Genomic DNA, 20,506 nt, shown 5'->3' with positions numbered 1-20,506 from the left:
CATGCCTCCTGAGCTGCAGCACAAAAGACAATCCCCTTGAGCTGCAGCTTGATATAAATCTAGCAGAGCAATGCATGGGGAGATCTCTGGATCCATGTGAGGTACAAGGCTGGTTCTAGGTTTGTTAGAAAGAGATTGCCATATGGGGGAGTTGTGAGAGATAGCTGATGGCCTAGGGAGCATTTAGCTTCCAGCTATGTAAATTGTATGGATATCAGTGGGGGGAGGCGGTACTAATGTGCCTAGGGCAGCATAAACTCTAAATATGGCCCTGATTTGATGGGATTGAACCCTATAGATGATCCAAAGGATTTAAAGGCTATGTACACCTTTGACGGCAATATTTTAATTATTTTTTATTATTATTTATCATTATTTATTTATTATTATTTTTTTCTGAATTTCCATTTTAACCACCTCAGCTCCCCTACCTTAAACACCCTTAATGACCAGGCCACTTTTTACACTTCTGCACTACACTACTTTCACGGTTTATTGCTCGGTCATGCAACTTACCACCCAAATGAATTTTACCTCCTTTTCTTCTCACTTTAAGGCCTCCTGCACACGACCGTTGTGTGCACCCGTGGCCATTGTGCCGTTTTCAGTTTTTTTTCGCGGACCCATTGACTTTCAATGGGTCCATGGAAAAATCGGAAAATGCACCGTTTTGCAGCCGCATCCGTGATCCGTGTTTCCTGGCCGTGAAAAAAATATGACCTGTCCTATTTTTTTCACGGCCAACGGTTCACAGACCCATTCAAGTCAATGGGTCCGTGAAAGAACACGGATGCACACAAGATTGGCATCCGTGTCCGTGATCCGTGGCCGTAGGTTAGTTTTTATACAGACGGATCCGAAGATCCGTCTGTATAAAAGCTTTTTCAAAGCTGAGTTTTCACTTCGTGAAAACTCAGAACCGACAGTATATTCTAACACAGAAGCGTTCCCATGGTGATGGGGACGCTTCTAGTTAGAATACACTACAAACTGTGTACAAGACTGCCCCCTGCTGCCTGGCAGCACCCGATCTCTTACAGGGGGCCGTGATCAGCACAATTAACCCCTTCAGGTGCGGCACCTGAAGGGGTTAATTGTGCTGATCACGGCCCCCTGTAAGAGATCAGGGCTGCCAGGCAGCAGGGGGCAGACCCTCCCCCCCCTCCCCAGTTTGAATATCATTGGTGGCCAGTGCGGCCCCCCCCCCTCTATTGTAATAATAGGTTGGTGGCCAGTGCGGCCCCCCCCTCCCTCTATTGTAATAATTCGTTGGTGGCACAGTGTGCGCCCCCCCCTCCCTCCCTCTATTGTAATAATTCGTCGGTGGCACAGTGTGCGCCCCCCATCGGCCCCCCCTCCCTCTATAGCATTAACAACATTGGTGGCCAGTGTGCGGCCTCCCATCTCCCCCCCCCCCCATCATTGGTGGCAGCGGAGTTCCGATCGGAGTCCCAGTTTAATCGCTCCGGGGCTCCGATCGGTAACCATGGCAACCAGGACGCTACTACAGTCCTGGTTGCCATGGTTACTTAGCAATAGTACAATAGTAGAAGATTCATACTTACCGGCTGCTGCGATGTTCGTGTCCGGCCGGGAGCTCCACCTACTGGTAAGTGTCATTGCTAAATGAACTGTCACTTACCAGTAGGAGGAGCTCCCGGCCGGAAGCAGACATCGCAGCTCCCAGGTAAGTATGAATCTTTTACTATTGTACTATTGCTAGTAACCCGCTGCCACCAATGATCGGGGGGGGGGTAGATGGGAGGCCGCACACTGGCCACCAATGTTGTTAATGCTATAGAGGGAGGGGGGGCCAATGGGGGGCGCACACTGTGCCACCAACGATTACAATAGAGGGAGCAAGGGGGGGGGCGCACACTGTGCCACCAACGATTTATTACAATAGAGGGAGGAAGGGGGGCGGCGGGGGGGCGCACACTGTGCCACCAAGGAATTATTACAATAGAGGGAGGAAGGGGGGGGGGCCGCACTGGCCATCAATGATATTCAAACTGGGGAGGGGGGGGTCTGCCCCCTGCTGCCTGGCAGCCCTGATCTCTTACAGGGGGATATGATAGCACAATTAACCCCTTTAGGTGCGGCACCTGAAGGGTTAATTGTGCTGATCACAGCCCCCTGTAAGAGATCGGATGCTGCTAGGCAGCAGGGGGCAGTCATGTACACAGTTTGTAGTATATTCTAACTAGAAGCGTCCCCATCACCATGGGAACGCCTCTGTGTTAGAATATACTGTCGGAAATGAGGTTTCACGATCTAACTCATATCAGACAGTATATTCTAACATAGAGGCGTTCCCATGGTGATGGGGACGCTTCAAGTTAAAATATACCATCGGATTGGAGAAAACTCCGATCCGATGGTATAAAAGGGACTCCAGACTTTACATTGAAAGTCAATGGGGACGGATCCGTTTGAAATGGCACCATATTGTGTCAACGTCAAACGGATCCGTCCCCATTGACTTGCATTGTAATTCAGGACGGATCTGTTTGGCTCCGCACGGCCAGGCGGACACCAAAAAGACTTTTTTTTCATGTCCGTGGATCCTCCAAAAATCAAGGAAGACCCACGGACGAAAAAACGGTCACGGATCACGGAAAAACGGGACCCGTTTTTGCGGACCGCAAAAAAATACGTTCGTGTGCAGGAGGCCTAATAGAGATTTCATTTGGTGGTATTTCATTGCTGCTTACATTTTTACTTTTTTTGTTATTAATCGAAATTTAACGATTTTTTTGCAAAAAAATGACATTTTTCACTTTCAGTTGTAAAATTTTGCAAAAAAAACGACATCCATATATAAATTTTTCTCTAAATTTATTGTTCTACATGTCTTTGATAAAAAAAAAAATGTTTGGGTAAAAAAAAAAATGCTTTGGGTAAAAGTTATAGCGTTTACAAACTATGGTACAAAAATGGGAATTTCCGCTTTTTGAAGAAGCTCTGACTTTCTGAGCACCTGTCATGTTTCCTGAGGTTCTACAATGGCCAGACAGTACAAACACCCCACAAATGACCCCATTTCGGAAAGTAGACACCCTAAGGTATTCGCTGATGGGCATAGTGAGTTCATAGAACTTTTTATTTTTTGTCACAAGTTAGCGGAAAATGATGATTTTTTTTTTATTTATTTATTTTTCTTACAAAGTCTCATATTCCACAAACTTGTGACAAAAAATAAAAACTTCCATGAACTCACTATGCCCATCACGAAATACCTTGGGGTGTCTTCTTTCCAAAATGGGGTCACTTGTGGGGTAGTTATACTGCCCTGGCATTTTAGGGGCCCGAATGCATGAGAAGTAGTTTGAAATCAAAATCTGTAAAAAATGGCCGGTGAAATCCAAAAGGTGCTCTTTGGAATGTGGGCCCCTTTGCCCACCTAGGCTGCAAAAAAGTGTCACACATCTGGTATTGCCGTACTCAGGAGAAGTTGGGCAATGTGTTTTGCGGTGTCATTTTACATATACCCATGCTGGGTGAGATAAATATCTTGGTCAAATGCCACCTTTGTATAAAAAAATGGGAAAAGTTGTATTTTGCCAAGATATTTCTCTCACCCAGCATGAGTATATGTAAAAAGACACCCCAAAACACATTGCCCAACTTCTCCTGAGTACGGCGATACCAGATGTGTGACACTTTTTTGCAGCCTAGATGCGCAAAGGGGCCCACATTCCTTTTATGAGGGCATTTTTAGACATTTGGATCCCAGACTTCTTCTCACGCTTTAGGGCCCCTAAAATGCCAGGGCAGTATAAATACCCCACATGTGACCCCATTTTGGAAAGAAGACACCCCAAGGTATTCAATGAGGGGCATGGCGAGTTCATAGAAAAAAAAAAATTTTGGCACAAGTTAGCGGAAATTGATTATTATTTTTTTTTCTCACAAAGTCTCCCTTTCTGCTAACTTGGGACAAAAATTTCAATCTTTCATGGACTCAATATGCCCCTCACAGAATACCTTGGGGTGTCTTCTTTCCGAAATGGGGTCACATGTGGGGTATTTATACTGCCCTGGCATTTTAGGGGCCCTAAAGCGTGAGAAGAAGTCTGGAATATAAATGTCTAAAAAATTTTACGCATTTGGATTCCGTGAGGGGTATGGTGAGTTCATGTGAGATCTTATTTTTTGACACAAGTTAGTGGAATATGAGACTTTGTAAGAAAAAAAATAATAATTTCCGCTAACTTGGGCCAAAAAAATGTCTGAATGGAGCCTTACAGGGGGGTGATCAATGACAGGGTGGTGATCAGGGAGTCTATATGGGGTGATCACCCCCCTGTCATTGATCACCCCCCTGTAAGGCTCCATTCAGATGTCCGTATGTGTTTTGCGGATCCGATCCATGTATCCGTGGATCCATAAAAAACATACAGACGTTTGAATGGAGCCTTACAGGGAGGTGATCAATGACAGGGGGGTGATCAATGACAAGGGGGTGATCAGGGAGTCTATATGGGGTGATCACCCCCCTGTCATTGATCACCCCCCTATAAGGCTCCATTCAGATGTCCGTATGTGTTTTGCGGATCCGATCCATGTATCCGTGGATCCGTAAAAAACATACGGACGTTTGAATGGAGCCTTACAAGGGGGTGATCAATGACAGGGGGGTGATCAATGACAGGGGGGTGATCAGGGAGTCTATATGGGGTGATCACCCCCCTGTCATTGATCACCCCCCTGTAAGGCTCCATTCAGATGTCCGTATGTGTTTTGCGGATCCGATCCATGTATCCGTGGATCCGTAAAAAAAATACGGACGTTTGAATGGAGCCTTACAGGGGGGTGATCAATGACAGGGGGGTGATCAGGGAGTCTATATGGGGTGATCACCCCCCTGTCATTGATCACCCCCCTATAAGGCTCCATTCAGATGTCCGTATGTGTTTTGCGGATCCGATCCATGTATCCGTGGATCCGTAAAAAACATACGGACGTTTGAATGGAGCCTTACAGGGGGGTGATCAATGACAGGGGGTGATCAGGGAGTCTATATGGGGTGATCACCCCCCTGTCATTGATCACCCCCCTGTAAGGCTTCATTCCGATGTCTGTATGTGTTTTGCGGATCCGATCCATGTATCCGTGGATCCGTAAAAAACATACGGACGTTTGAATGGAGCCTTACAGGGGGGTGATAAATGACAGGGGGGTGATCAGGGAGTCTATATGGGGTGATCACCCCCGTCATTGATCACCCCCTTGTAAGGCTCCATTCAGATGTCTGTATGTGTTTTGATCAGGGAGTCTATATGGGGTGATCAGGGGTTAATAAGGGGTTAATAAGTGACAGGGGGGGTGTAGTGTAGTGGTGTTTGGTGCTACTTATTACTGAGCTGCCTGTGTCCTCTGGTGGTCGATCCAAGCAAAAGGGACCACCAGAGGACCAGGTAGCAGGTACATTAGACGCTGTTATCAAAACAGCGTCTAATATACCTGTTAGGGGTTAAAAAAATCGCATCTCCAGCCTGGCAGGCTGGAGATCCACTTGCTTACCTTCCGATCCTGTGAACGCACGCGCCTGTGTGCGCGCATTCACAGGAAATCTCGCGTCTCGCGAGAGGACGCGTATATGCGTCCAGGAGGAATGAATCAACCACCTCCAGGACGCGTCGCTGCGTTCGGCGGTCCGGAGGTGGTTAATTCATTTGTTCCTATAACATAGCAAAGGATAACAGCAAAACAATCCACAATATTTATTACCCTCATTCTGCATTTTACAGAAACATATATAGTCCTAAACTGTTCTATGGGCACACTTCAGGGTTCAGAAGGTAAGGAGTGCCATATGGCGTTTGGAGGGCAGATTTTGCTAAAATGATTTTTGGGAGCAATGTCACATTTGAAGAGACCCATTTTCCAATACAGTGTTGCTAGAGTCCTACATTTTTTATTTTCACAAGGGGTAACAGGAGAAAAACAATCCCTCAATTTCTTACCCATTTTCTCCTGAATACAGCCACAGCCCAGAATGAAAGATAGAAATAATAAAGGTAAAATAAAAACATTACAAAATTACAGCTACCTTCTTAATTAATTATTTTAAAGCATGTTGATGCAAACTGGTACTCCCCTTTAATTACCTAACCCTGGTCTCTCATACTACTGTAGTTTCCAAGCTGCTCTGAACACATTAGGTCCTCAAGACTGTAGAAAAGAACTAAATGGCTGCATGTCATTGAGCTGTGCAAAAGTTATCAAAACAATACCCCCTTCACTAAAAGGGAGCAGAGAGAAAGGGGACAAACAGGTTTAAGTACTATTAGTTGTGTGTACAGAATATACACAGGGGAAGAGCAGTGCAGGAAGTCTGTGATTTGCTGAATTTGCCAATAGCTATTAGCAACTTTTCCTGTAGCGCCCAGTAAAATATGGCCAGTTTATTTTTTCTGGTGTCATACAGCATACAGATCAGTTTGGAAACTACCATATGAAGTCACAGAATGTAGATAGCACACTGATATGTGTAATGGACTAAGTAGGTACATTTTATTAATTTTGAAAATTTCAGTATAAATAATGATTCCACCCATATAATACACCTTAAAACGTTTTTCTGCAGGATGGAATAGAAGAAACGGCAGAACAATGCAGGAAACTAGGAGCTAAAGCTTTCACATATGTGGTAGACTGCAGTAAGAAGAATGAAATTTATGCTGCAGCTGAAAAGGTTGGTATTCATCATTAAAGGGAACCTGTCATCAACCTTATGCTGACCTCACTGAGGGGCTAAAAGTACCATGGGCTAAAAGTACCATATTTTTCGCCCATAAGACGCACCGGCCCATAATATGCACCTAGGTTTTAGAGGAGAATAATAAGAAAAAAATGTTTTTCATTAGATCTCAGGTCAGACCAGCAGTCAGAACCCTAATGTTGATCAGACCTCAGCTCACAGCCCCTATCAGACCCCCAATGTTAATAAGACCCCAGTAAGACCTCAGATCAGACCTCAGATAGGAGCCCCATGCCTCTCATCAGCCCCCATATGCCTCATATCAGACCCCATTGCCTGTCATCAGCCCCCATATGTGCCTGTCATCAGCCCCCATATGTGCCTGTCATCAGCCCTCATATGTGCCAGTCATCAGCCCTCATATGTGCCAGTCATCAGCCCTCATATGTGCCAGTCATCAGCCCTCATATGTGCCAGTCATCAGCCCTCATATGTGCCTGTCATCAGCCCCCATATGTGCCTGTCATCAGCCCCCATATGTGCCTGTCATCAGCCCCCATATGTGCCTGTCATCAGCCCCCATATGTGCCCGTCATCAGCCCCCATATGTGCCCCCATTGCCTGTTAGCATTCCCCATGCCACTGAAAACTTAAAATAAAAACCCACTTACCTCTCCTGCTCCTGGAGCCTGCCGTTCCTCACCGCCCGCGCTCGGTCTTCCTCCTACTCCGTCACAGCGCGCCCTCACACTGTGCGGAGCCTTCACAGCTGACAGCCGTGGACCAGGAAGTGGTGAGTACAGAGCCTTCACCGCTTCCCGGTCCTCCGGTACTAATTAGTATTACCAGGCATGCTCAACCTGCGGCCCTCCAGCTGTTGCAAAACTACAACTCCCAGCATGCCCGAATAGCCTACAGCAGGGCATTGTGGGAGTTGTAGTTTTACAATAGCTGGAGTGCCGCAGGTTGAGCATGCCTGGTATTAGTAAGACGCAGGGAAAAGAAAGTGCGTCTTATGGGGCAAAAAATAAGGTAAGTGGTTGCTGAGAACCAGCATCATAATCATTGCAGCACAGGCCTTGAAAAGAGTCAAATATACTTGAGAAGAGTCATGGTTATTCATAATCTCCTGCTCTCCCCACCCATCTGCTGATAATTGGCAGTTCTCTTCTAGAGAGAAAGGGAGAAAACTAGGTAGAAGACTGTCAATCATCAGCAGGTGGGCAGGTAGAGCAGGAATTTATGAATAACCATGACTCTTCTCAGGTGTCCGTGACTGTTTTCCAGCCATGACAGACCGCTGAAATCAACTCACCTGTCTCTACTTTATGCTGCCGTTAGTATGTGCAGCATAAAGTTGATGACAGGTTCCCTTTAAAGGGGTTGTCTCATCTCAGACATTGATGGCATATCACTAGTGTGAGGAATATGGATTATCATTTATTGGCAGCCCTGATTGTCATTTGATTCACCTTTTGGCATGTACACAGTTAGTGTACATGCAAAATATGTTCTCACCCCCCAGCCATCTGATGTCCGCTAGCAAGGGAGGAAGCCCCAGGGGTCCAGGCTTCAAGGAGGCCCCAGGTGGCTAAAGTCACAGCTCAACCAGCCAGGTTGGAGGCAAGTTAATCCTGCCAGAAAACCCCCAGCAGGAGGTCTTAGTCCTTGCCCAGGATCAATGATACCTCCCAGACATATTGGCACCTACATTTCATAAGGAATTTTGAAATGTCCGTCCATCCCAGGCATAATTCAGTTATCTTTTTGCGATCCTGGGGCAAAGCCAAACATCCACGTGGTCCTGGCTTGATGCTAGGATGCCCGGGAGGGGAGATATACAAATCTCCCCACAGAAACCAAATAACGGTACCATGCTTGGACTAGTCATAGCCGGAACCCAGGCAGATCAATTGGGCCCGGAACCATCTTCCTGCAACATTCTGGTCTGGGGCTATGAGCCCTAAGGGGTTTTATTGGTCATTTGCTGCCAGCACCAGAGAAGGAGGGGTGGATCCTTCCCAGAGGTGGAGAGGGGAGCGGCCAGCTACAGGTCATAAGCCCATGCAAGCCAGGGGGCGGTGTCTTTTCTTAAGGGGTCACATCGTGCCAATGTGTTTGGAGAGATCGGGAACGAGCTGACATCACTGCCCCCATGTGACTGCAGCCAAGGACTATTCCACCCTTATCACCCTAAGGAACTTTCATGTACCCGGTAACTGACTTTTGCTCGGCTTAACTCTGTTGTACCTATATCACCTGTATCTGTAACCTCAGACCACTGTATATATTCTCTGTGTATATTGTGTTATAACTAGTGTGCAAAAACACAGAAATATAGTGGCAATACTGGAGGAGCGGCTCAACCCCTAACACTGTAGCGTGTTTTACATTGGGGGAGCAGCCCCACCGCATGTGGACCGCAGCAAACGACTATCCCCAGCAAAAAATGCATACGGTGGAGGATGTCGGCGCGGTCCACATGCACCACAAAGGCATCCTACACAAAACGGAGCATTGTGCGGATGTAAATACAATCATAAATCACAGAGAAAATGCACCAAACGGATATGCCACTGACTATACTGGCTAGTCATAAATGCAGATATTAAAAGCTGAGACTTTCGCCAATATATTCCTGTCAGGAAAATATCGGAGCCCATCATTGCACCACGTCACGGTCACTCAGCATGGCAAAGGGTCCTACCACTACGCTACCTATGGTGTGAACACGGTCTGAAGGCGATGTAATCCAGCTCGCAGCCAGGCTTCCACACAAACGCCTAGCAGGACAACTAGTGCAATGTGAACAAAGCCAAGACTGCAAGCCACGCCCATATCAGACCCTGTGATGGAGGTCACCAGGTGCAAAAGAGTGTTTGAATGCCAGGTAACGGCACATACACTACATATAAAACAAGACAAAAACACAGAAATATAGTGGCAATACTGGAGGAGCGGCTCAACCCCTAACACTGTAGCGTGTTTTACATTGGGGGAGCAGCCCCACCGCATGTGGACCGCAGCAAACGACTATCCCCAGCAAAAAATGCATACGGTGGAGGATGTCGGCGCGGTCCACATGCACCACAAAGGCATCCTACACAAAACGGAGCATTGTGCGGATGTAAATACAATCATATAAATCACAGAGACTAGTGTGCCCCTAAGGCGATTAAATATATAATTTGATCATGAATCCCCACGTCCGTGTTTCGGCCTAGTTATAAGGTACCGCGGGTTGGTTTCTCACCCTATATAATCCCGTTAGTGAACCGGGCTTATATCAAACGAGAAGCTGGTGGCAGATTATCCGAGCTGAGACAGCGCTGTTTTCACTGCGGCCTTGAAAAGCCTCTCTCAGCTTGTTGCCTCTCTGTGCCCACGTGGACAGGAGGTGTCTGTGTAAACTCTACCAAGCTGACCTTACCTGCTCCTCTGGAGGGCGCAATGTCACGCTTTGGTAATCCATGACCATACCGCTTCTCGTGAGCCCGACGTAGTTGACGTCAAGCAGGCACGAGGTCTGGTATTCGTCACAGGATATGCCATCAATGCCACATAGGTGCAGATCCCACCTCTGGGACCTGCACCTATCTCCTGAACAAGCACCCCAAAGTGAAGGAAAGTGCACTGCACAAGCACGGCCATATGCAGGCACTCTCCATTCACGGCTATGGGACTTCTGAAAACAGCCTCGTACACTCACTTGCCAATTTCCAGAACTCCCGTAGCAGTGAATAGACAGCATCTGTGTATGCGTCGTGTGCTGTCCTTCACTTTGGATGACTCGTTCTGGAAATAGGAGCGGATCCCAGAGGTGGGACCAGCACTATCCTAGCAATATGCCACCAATGCATGAGATGGGGCAACCCCTTTAAGATGTCCAAATACTTGTATTATTATGTCTTCATAATTAATAACCTCTTCCTGTGATATTATGAAGGTGAAAACAACCATTGGAGATGTGGATATTCTGATAAATAATGCAGGAGTAGTGTTTGGTGTAAAATTTTTGGACCTACAAGATCATCAGATTGAGAAGACATTTGAAGTCAACATTCTTGCTCATTTCTGGGTCAGTAATATTTTTAAGTTTTGATTAATAGCCATTATATTTACTTTACTAGCAGAAAGACCCGTCTTCGCATGGGTATATTTAATCTATTTAATTTAATTTAATGTTTGTTAGTGTCGTTAAAAGATATCGACAGTATCCACTATAACAGTGACATCTACAGTACCCCGCCCCCTTAACAGTAACATCCACAGCGCCCTCCTCTTTAACAGTGACCTCCACAGCGGCCGCCCCTTTATTAGTGACCTCCACAGTACCCCATCTCGTTAACAGTGATTTCCATAATAACCCTCCCCCTTAACAGTGACCTCCACAGAGCTCTGTTCCCTTAAAATGTGACCTCTACCACACCCCGCCCCCTTAACAGTGACCTCCATAGCGGACCGTCCCCTTAACTGTGACTTCCACTATTCCCTGCCCCCTTAACAGAGACCTCCACAGCGCCCGCCCCTTTAACAGTGACCTCCACACCATCCCGCCCCTTAACAGTGACTTCCACAGCATCCCACCCCCTTAACAGTGACCTCCACAGCAGACCGCCCCTTTATTACTGACCTCCACAGTACCCCATCTCCTTAAGGCCTCATGCACACGACCGTATTTTTTTGCGGTCCGCAAAACGGGGTTCTGTTTTTCCGTGATCCGTGACCGTTTTTTCGTCCGTGGGTCTTCCTTGATTTTTGGAGGATCCACGGACATGAAAAAAAAGTCGTTTTGGTGTCCGCCTGGCCGTGCGGAGCCAAACGGATCCGTCCTGAATTTCAATGCAAGTCAATGGGGACGGATCCGTTTGACGTTGACACAATATGGTGCAATTTCAAACGGATCCGTCCCCTATTGACTTTCAGTGTAAAGTCAGGAGTTAATATACCATAGGATCGGAGTTTTCTCCAATCCGATGGTATATTTTAACTTGAAGCGTCCCCATCACCATAGGAACGCCTCTATGTTAGAATATACCGTCGGATTTGAGTTACATCGTGAAACTCAAATCCGACAGTATATTCTAACACAGAGGCGTTCCCATAGTGATGGGGACGCTTCAGGTTAGAATATACTAAAAGAACTGTGTACATGACTGCCCCCTGCTGCCTGGCAGGTGCTGCCAGGCAGCAGCCCCCCCCCCCTGTAGTTAACACATTGGTGGCCAGTGCGGCCGCCCCCCCCTCCCTCCCCTGTAGTTAACTCATTGGTGGCCAGTGGGCCCCCCTCCCTCCCCTGTAGTTAACTTATTGGTGACCATGGCAACCAGGACGCTACTGCAGTCCCGGTTGCAATGGTTACTTAGCAATTTGTAGAACCATTATACTTACCTGCGAGCTGCGATGTCTGCGTCCGGCCGGGAGCTCCTCCTACTGGTAAGTGACATGACCTGTCACTTACCAGTAGGAGGAGCTCCCGGCCGGACGCAGACATCGCAGCTCGCAGATAAGTATAATGGTTCTACAAATTGCTAAGTAACCATGGCAACCGGGACTGCAGTAGCATCCTGGTTGCCATGGTTACCGATCGGAGCCCCAGCGATTAAACTGGGACTCCGATCTGTACACTCCGCTGCCACCAATGATAGGGGGGAGATTTTAATTAGGAGGCGGAGGGAGGGGAGAAGGCCCACTGGCCACCAACGAGTTAACTACAGGGGAGGGAGGGGGGCCGGCCGCACTGGCCACCAACGAGTTAACTACATGGGAGGGAGGGGGGCCCACTGGCCACCAATGAGTTAACTACAGGGGAGGGGGGGGGGGCGGCCGCACTGGCCACCAATGTGTTAACTACGGGGGGGGAGGAACTGCCCCCTGCTGCCTGGCAGCACCTGCCAGGCAGCAGGGGGCAGTCATGTACACAGTTCTTTTAGTATATTCTAACCTGAAGCGTCCCCATCACCATGGGAACGCCTCTGTGTTAGAATATACTGTCGGTTCTGAGTTTTTACGAAGTGAAAACTCAGCTATGAAAAAGCTTTTATGCAGACGGATCTTCGGATCCGTCTGTATAAAAACTAACCTACGGATCACGGACACGGATGCCAATCTTGTGTGCATCCGTGTTCTTTCACGGACCCATTGACTTGAATGGGTCCGTGAACCGTTGTCCGTCAAAAAAATAGGACAGGTCATATTTTTTTGACGGACAGGACACACGGATCACGTCTCGGCTGCAAAACGGTGCATTTTCCGATTTTTCCACGGACCCATTGAAAGTCAATGGGTCTGCGAAAAAAAACGGAAAACGGCACAACGGCCACGGATGCACACAACGGTCGTGTGCATGAGGCCTAACAGTGATTTTCACAATACCCCGTCCCCTTAACAGTGGCCTCTACAGCAATCTGCTCCTTAACACTGACCTCCATAGCGGATAGTCCCCTTAACTGTGACCTCCACAGTAGCCTGCCCCAAGGATGGCCAAAGGTCCGGTTTTAGGCGGACAGTCCGGCTTTCAGACTCCCTGTCAGAAGAATAAAGATTTGACGTCACTCTGGAGCGCCCGGGGAGACGCACGGACGGTAAGTACACTGCTCCCCCGCTCCCCGCTACACTTTACCATGGCTGCCAGGACTTTAGCATCCCGGCAGCCATGGTAACCATTCAGAAAAAGCTAAACGTCGGGTCCGGCAATGCGCCGAAACGACGTTTAGCTTAAGGCCGGATCCGGATCAATGCCTTTCAATGGGCATTAATTCCGGATCCGGCCTTGCGGCAAGTCTTCAGGATTTTTGGCCGGAGCAAAAAGCGCAGCATGCTGCGGTATTTTCTCCGGCCAAAAAACGTTCCGTTCCGGAACTGAAGACATCCTGATGCATCCTGAACGGATTTCACTCCATTCAGAATGCATTAGGATAAAACTGATCAGGATTCTTCCGGCATAGAGCCCCGATGACGGAACTCTATGCCGGAAGAAAAGAACGCAGGTGTGAAAGAGCCCTTAGCAGGGCATGGGGGCAGGGTTTTTAAGTCCATCTTTTAAGGGTGGCCATAAAACTGTGATCTCCACAGCACTCTGCTTCTTTAACAGTGTCATCCACGGCGCTCTGCCCCTTTAAAGCTGACCTACAGCAGTGAAGAAAAATGGCTGGGTTGTTATGGAAACCTGGTGTAAAACTGCGTGTATGTGGAGACTAAGAGCTTGCGACCTTCTATTGGCTGATAAGGGTAATTTGAACAGACTTCTGATGGCTAATGCATTTTTTGGGAATATCTCAGGAACGGTACGTGCTAGAGAGCTGAGACCCGGTCTAAAACCTTTCCAGACACCTGATGTACCTGTGTGCCAAATTTCGTGATTGTAAATGCGACGGTGCCGATTCCTTTAGCGGACATACATACACACACACACATACATACACCCAGCTTTATATATTAGATTACTCAGTGACCTCTACAATAAGGAGGTGTTTATGCTTTAAGCATGTTTATTGAGCCTGTGCTCCAGACATATGCAACTTTCTGCCACTGATGTCCACTGTTTAAAGTATAGTGCATGGTTAACAGAAAAAGAAGTTGGCTAATTTGTTTATTAAAGGGAATCTGTCACCTGCTTTTAACATTTTAAGCTGTCACCATCGCTATGTTCACTAAAGTACCTTATTTCCAGCAGTCTTCTTTTTACTTGATTTAGTTTTGTCGTTTTGATATAAAAGCGCTTTTTATGATATGCTAATGAGGGTCCAAGGTGCCCAGAGGGGCGTTTTTTTCCCTCTCCGGTGCCCAGTGACGCCCCCCTGCAGTGCCCAAGAACGCCTCCTGATTCTGAAATAACCTCCCACAGCCCGGCAAACGGTTCCGCCCCCTCCACACGTCATAGTCTACCTTCTAGAAATGCCCCGTCCTTCTTCCTGTCGGTGGCCAGAAAACTCGCGCAGGCGCAGTACCGCCTGCGGCCTGCGCCTGCGCGATCATCAACCTCCTCAGGGCAACAGCGCTCAGGTTACATCACTGGGCTCGGCGCATGCCCAGTGAGACTTTTTAGGCTGTTGCCCTCAGGAGGTTGATGATCGCGCAGGCGGTACTGCGCCTGCGCAAGTTTTCTGGCCGCCGACAGGAAGAAGGACGGGGCATTTCTATAAGGTAGACTATGACGTGTGGAGGGGGCGGAACAGTTTGCCGGGCTGTGGGAGGTTATTTCAGAATCAGGAGGCGTTCTTGGGCACTGCAGGCACCGGAGAGGGGAAAAAACGCCCCTCTGGGCACCTTGGACCCTCATTAGCATATCATAAAAAGCGCTTTTATATCAAAAGGACAAAACGAAATCAAGTAAAAAGAAGACTGCTGGAAATAAGGTACTTTAGTGAACATAGCGATGGTGACAGCTTAAAATGGTAAAAGCAGGTGACAGATTCCCTTTAAAGGAATTGTCCCATCTCCTATTCTCACCTTTTCTCCACTGCCAGAACACAGTACTTTCTGGATATTCTGTAGGTGGCAGCCACCAATGTGACTGACAGTACATGCAAGAGGTACTATGATGACATCACTGTGCCTATTGCTTGTATAAGTGTGCTCCCCACATCTAATGAGAAGCTCCAAAACTACTATGCATGCCCTAGAGCTCTCCCATTAAAAACAATGGAGCTTTAGAGCGGCGGCTGGGCTGGAAGCTGCTGTACAGAGGAAGAAAATGAAGAGAGACCTCCTGTCAACAAGCTATAAAAACACGGTGAGAAGAGGGAGATGAATCAAAAGAGCATTGCCAAAATTGGAATATTCCTATAACCACTTCAGACCAGGCCATTTACCCCCTTCCTGACCAAGACTAATTTTGCCAATCTAATGTGTCACTTTATGTGATAATAACTTTGGAATACTTTTACTTGTCCAAGACATTCTGAGTCTGTTTTTTTCAGGACACATTGTACATCATGTTAATGGTAAATTTGAGTCAATGTGTTTTACCTTTATTTATAGAAAAAATGTTATAGGGAAAATGTCCCTATTTTCTAAATTTGAATGTCTCTGCTTTTAAGATAGACAGTGATACCTCATAAAATACATATTAATTACCATTCACCATATGTCTACTTTATGTTGGCATGATTTTGTGAATGACATTAGAAGGTTTAGAATTTTAGAAGCACTTTTTGAAAGTTTCCAAAATCAACTTTTTTATTTTTTCTCATTCAAGATTTTATTAAGTTTTCCAAGGCAAATAGGACAAGAGCAATAAAGCGTATCTGAACATACAGCTTGTGGTAATCAATCAAAAACAGTGAATATCAGTTTCCAAAGTAGAAAACACCAGGGGATCCGCCCCTGTATCAAGAACGTATTCAGTAGGGAAAAGGCATTGGAGAAAGGGGCACACAATGGAGACAACAGGGGGGACACACAAGGAAAAAAGGGAAAGGGGGAGGGTGAGGAACAGACACGAGCGCTGGTTACAAGTGTGCAGCCCGGTACTCACTGGAGGTGCGAAACGTCTCCCATGGGCTCCACGTCTTCACAAAACGGGCGACGGCCAGTGGGGAAACGCAGATGAGGTCCTCCATCCTTTGGTGGAGAGCAATTTCCTCAAACCACTCCATTAGTAGGGGGGGGGTGACTTCCAGAGGCGGGGAATAACCGTTTTGGCCGCTTGGAGCATATATTTCAAGAGGGAGGCCTTATAGGCTGGGATGGTGAGGTCAAAGGCGAAAAGCAAGAGGGATTCGGGGGTATTGGGAATGCGAATCCCTGTCACTTTGCGCACAATAGAATGTACCGAGTCCCAGAAAGGGCGCAGGGCAGAGCATTGCCACCATATATGAATCATGGTGCCCTCTTCTGATAAACATCTCCAGCATCTGTCCAGCACAGATGGAAACCACTTGTGGAGAAGAGTGGGCACTCTGTACCACCTGGAGAGGACCTTGTAGTTTGTTTCCTGCGCTTTCGTGGAGATCAGCGCCTTGTGAGTCAGAAGGAAGGCTCTCTGCCATTGGGAGGGGGTGAGTTGGACACCTAAATCATGTTCCCACGCCGAACAAAAGGGAGGAGTGGAGATGTCCCTGAATACAGCTGATGGAGCCAGGCACATTTGCTCAAACTTAGTGAGGGCTCTGGATAGGTCTTGAGTTTTGCACAAGGTCGAATAAAAATGTTGAAGTTGGAGGTGTTCAAAGGTATGCCTGGGGCGAATGGCGGAGGGTTCTAACATCTGATCGAGGGGTTTCAGCGAGGACCCGCATAAAACATGATAAAATCGGAGAGGGAGCGTGCTAGTACCTGACAAGAAGGTACGCGAGGAGCGCCCCGGTGGAAAGTCAGGATGGTCCGTAATTGGGGTCAGGGGACCTTTAGTATCGATGAGTGAGTGGTGATTACGTGTGGAGCCGAGTATTGCGAGGGTATGGTTAACCGTAAAAGAGGGGGTTGGGGCGGGGACGCTGGACGATCTTATCAACCAAGGGAGCGTCGAGGGTGGGGTAGGTGAGGAGTCCCTAGCCATATGGACCCACGCCTTGGCGGAGTCTACTCTCAACAGGTCCAGTAACCTGGCATACGCCGCAGAGAAGTAATACAATTTACACTCCGACAGACCCACCCCGCCCGTTTCCTTAGATCTGGTCAGTAGTTCATACCTTATCCGCGGTCTGCCCGGAGCCCATACAAATCGAGTGAAGGAGCGTTTCAGTTGCAACCAATAGGCCGCCGGTATTCGGATAGGGACGGTCTGCAGGAGGTAGAGCAATTTCGGCAACAGGTTCATCTTAAGGATATTGACCCTGCCAAACCAGGAAAAGCCGCGGCGATGCGAAGGCTCAAGATCCGTCTGGAACCGCCGGAGAAGCGGGGAGAAATTCAGCTGGAAGAGTTGAGAGAGATCCGCCAAAACTTTCATGCCTAGATATTTTATACCTGAAGGCGGCCAGGCGAACGGGAACGAAGTATGGAGGGAGGGGAGGAGCTCTCGGGGTAAAGAGACGTTTAGTGCTTCTGATTTTGACATATTTACTTTAAAGTTCGTCCATTTGCCGAAACACGCGAGTTCGCGGAGTAGGGACGGGAGTGCGATACGCGGGTTAGTTATGTATAACAGAAGATCATCCGCAAAGGCGGCGCATTTGTGCTCCGTCTTACCTATCTTGACTCCGGAGATATCCGGGTTCTCACGGATAGAAGCGAGAAGGTGCTCCATCACTATGACATATAGGAGAGGGGACAGCGGGCAGCCTTGGCGCGTGCCATTGCGGATGAGGAAGGGGTGGGAAAGCGTGCCGTTTATCTTAACGCGGGCTGATGGGTGCTGATATAAACTAAAGATTTTCCCCAGAAAATCCGGGCCAATCCCCAATCCCGAGAGGGTAGATCGGATCGCCTGCCAGGAGACACGGTCGAAAGATTTTTCCACGTCGAGGGACAAGATCATGAGGGGGGTATTGGCCATTTTTGCATGGTGGATTATATCTAGAGTCCTGAGGGTATTGTCGCGGCCTTCCCTCCCACGGATAAAACCCACCTGGTCGGGGTGTATTAAGTGAGGTAGGAACGCGTTCAGACAGTTAGCGAGAAGCTTAGCAAATAACTTAAGGTCCACGTTCAACAGAGAAATGGGCCGATAGCTGGGGCAGAGATGCAAATCTTTGTCAGGCTTGGGAATGACCGTGATATGGGCCATGGTCGTTTGCACCGGCGGGAAGGGGCACCCAGCGGACACATTGTTGAAAACCTTCGACATAAAAGGAGTGAGGGAGGCCGAAAGTGATTTGTAAAAACTGGCCGTGAATCCATCGGGACCTGGGCTCTTGCCACACGGCATGGACTTAATTGCCTCCTGCAGCTCCATCTCTGTGAAGGGGTTTCCAAGCTGGCACTTTGTTCAGCTGACAGTTTGGGGCCACGAGGAGGAGAGCTGGAATACGGGTCATTCGCCACATCATGAGGGTCAGGGAGGTTGTATAGCTGGGAATAGAACGACTGAAAGGAGGAGGCAATTTCCTCATTCGTGTGTACCATACGGCCCGTGGAGTCTTTAACGGCCGAAACGTGGGAGGCAGCAATATGACCCCTGAGAGCTCTCGCAAGCAGGCGTCCGCATTTATTACCGTATTCATAGAATTTGCTACGGCAGGTCTGGACCATCCGTTTGTAAGACGCTTCCAGAAGGCGACGCGCGTCCATGCGTGCGTTCTGTAGGTCACCAAGGACAGATTGAGAAAGGGCTCGCTTGTGAAGGAGCTCTAAGGAAGCAACCTTCTGCAGAGCATTCTTCAGGGAGATAGCCTTTTCTTTTTTAAGGCGGGTGCCATGTCTAATGAGAGTCCCACGGAGAACACATTTTAAGGCCTCCCACTGCATAGGAAGGGGGGGTTTGGTCTGAGGAGTGATCGGAAAGGAAGTTGAAAATTCAGGGGTTGGCAGCACTGCTCATCCCACTCATTTGGGTACTGACCAGAAAATGGCTTACAAGCCAAATGGTGCGCGCAGATAGGGATCCTGGCTGGGGGTCCCAACTCATCCAGACAATTCAATAATCCGCAGCACTCGCCGGTAAATGATGAAAATAGTGGTGATTTATTCACTCAAGCAGCCAGTATACAGCGACGTTTCGACCTCAGTTGGTCTTTATCAAGCAGGGAACTGCTTTATACTGCTTGATAAAGACCAACTGAGATCGAAACGTCGCTGTATACTGGCTGCTTGAGTGAATAAATCACCACTATTTTAATCATTTACCGGCGAGTGCTGCGGATTATTGAATTGTCCGGAAAGGAAGTTGGACACAGTGGTGTGGAGGTCAGCGGCACATACTGTGTCCAGCAGAAGGGACTCATTTAAACGCCAGGTCCATTCAGTCCTGGCCAGGGAGGGAAGCACTAGAGAGCAAAAAACTGGGGCGTGATCGGACCATAGGATACTGCCAATAGATGTGGAGACCAACCAGGAAATGGCGGGTTGCTGGACTAGGACGTAGTCTATCCTGCTATACGAGGAGTGGGGGGCTGAAAAAAAGGTATAGTCTCTATCTGCCGGATGGTGAATACGCCACGGATCGCACATTTGTAATTGGTACAATGCCCTTTTAACCCGTTTAATGGCAGCGTAGGAAAGGGAGGCTTTACCTGAGGAGTTGTCGAGCGTGGGATCAAGGGTAAGATTGAGATCACCGCAGAGTACTAGGGTGCCACGGATCAAGGGCGTGACTTTATCCATTAAATCTACAATGAAGGGGACCTGGTGGCTGTTAGGAGCATAGGCATTGAGGATTGTAAATTCCCGACCACCAATGAGGAGTGTGAGGATCAGATATCGCGCCCCAGGGTCGGCTACGCATCCCAGCACCTGGTGAGCCAAAGATTTGTGGATCGCTATGGCAACCCCTTTGGATTTGCTCTCAGAGTTGTTTGCGAGGTGCCAGGACGTGTAGTGTCTGTGGCGGATAGCAGGGGCCTTACCTTCCTTAAAGTGAGTTTCCTGGATGCACACAATCTGTGCCCTTTGACGGTGGAAGTGATAAAGGATCTGGGATCTCTTCTCGGGCGTGTTGAGGCCCTTGGTGTTGAGTGACGCGATCTTGAGCGACGTCATGTCTAGAGCAAAGGGAGAAGACACAAGGGACAAAGGGGGGGGCAGACGAACACGGGAAGGAGAGAGCGAGAAGGAGGAGAGAGAGAAACGAGAAGAAAAATAAGAAAAACAAGTAGATAACTACCCGGATCAAACAGATCCAAAGAGGCAATCGCTGGGGAATAATCAGCCCCCAGAGGGTGTCTCAAACTACTTGGGGAAAGTGACAACCAGGAAAGA

General features: G+C 48.1%; 1 protein-coding gene and 1 long non-coding RNA gene across 2 annotated transcripts in view; one reads left to right on the top strand and one right to left on the bottom strand.

The window, feature by feature from the left end:
- The window catches only part of LOC120989758 (17-beta-hydroxysteroid dehydrogenase 13-like), a 174,799-nt gene that overhangs the window by 106,872 nt on the left and 47,421 nt on the right, over positions 1-20,506 (top strand). The window contains exons 2-3 of the mRNA XM_040418054.1: positions 6,593-6,700; positions 10,653-10,784. Coding sequence (XP_040273988.1) covers positions 6,593-6,700; positions 10,653-10,784 — 240 coding nt within the window. The remainder of the gene's footprint in view (positions 1-6,592; positions 6,701-10,652; positions 10,785-20,506) is intronic.
- On the bottom strand, positions 2,820-19,372 carry LOC120989761. The gene is made up of 3 exons (XR_005776316.1): positions 19,224-19,372; positions 8,549-8,552; positions 2,820-2,832 (listed from the first exon to the last, which is right to left on the bottom strand). It is a non-coding gene; the product is annotated as an uncharacterized LOC120989761 (long non-coding RNA).

The sequence above is a fragment of the Bufo bufo genome, chromosome 2, assembly GCF_905171765.1.
Source record: "Bufo bufo chromosome 2, aBufBuf1.1, whole genome shotgun sequence".
Lineage (NCBI taxonomy): Eukaryota > Metazoa > Chordata > Amphibia > Anura > Bufonidae > Bufo > Bufo bufo.
This window is presented reverse-complemented; position numbering and strand designations above follow the sequence as displayed.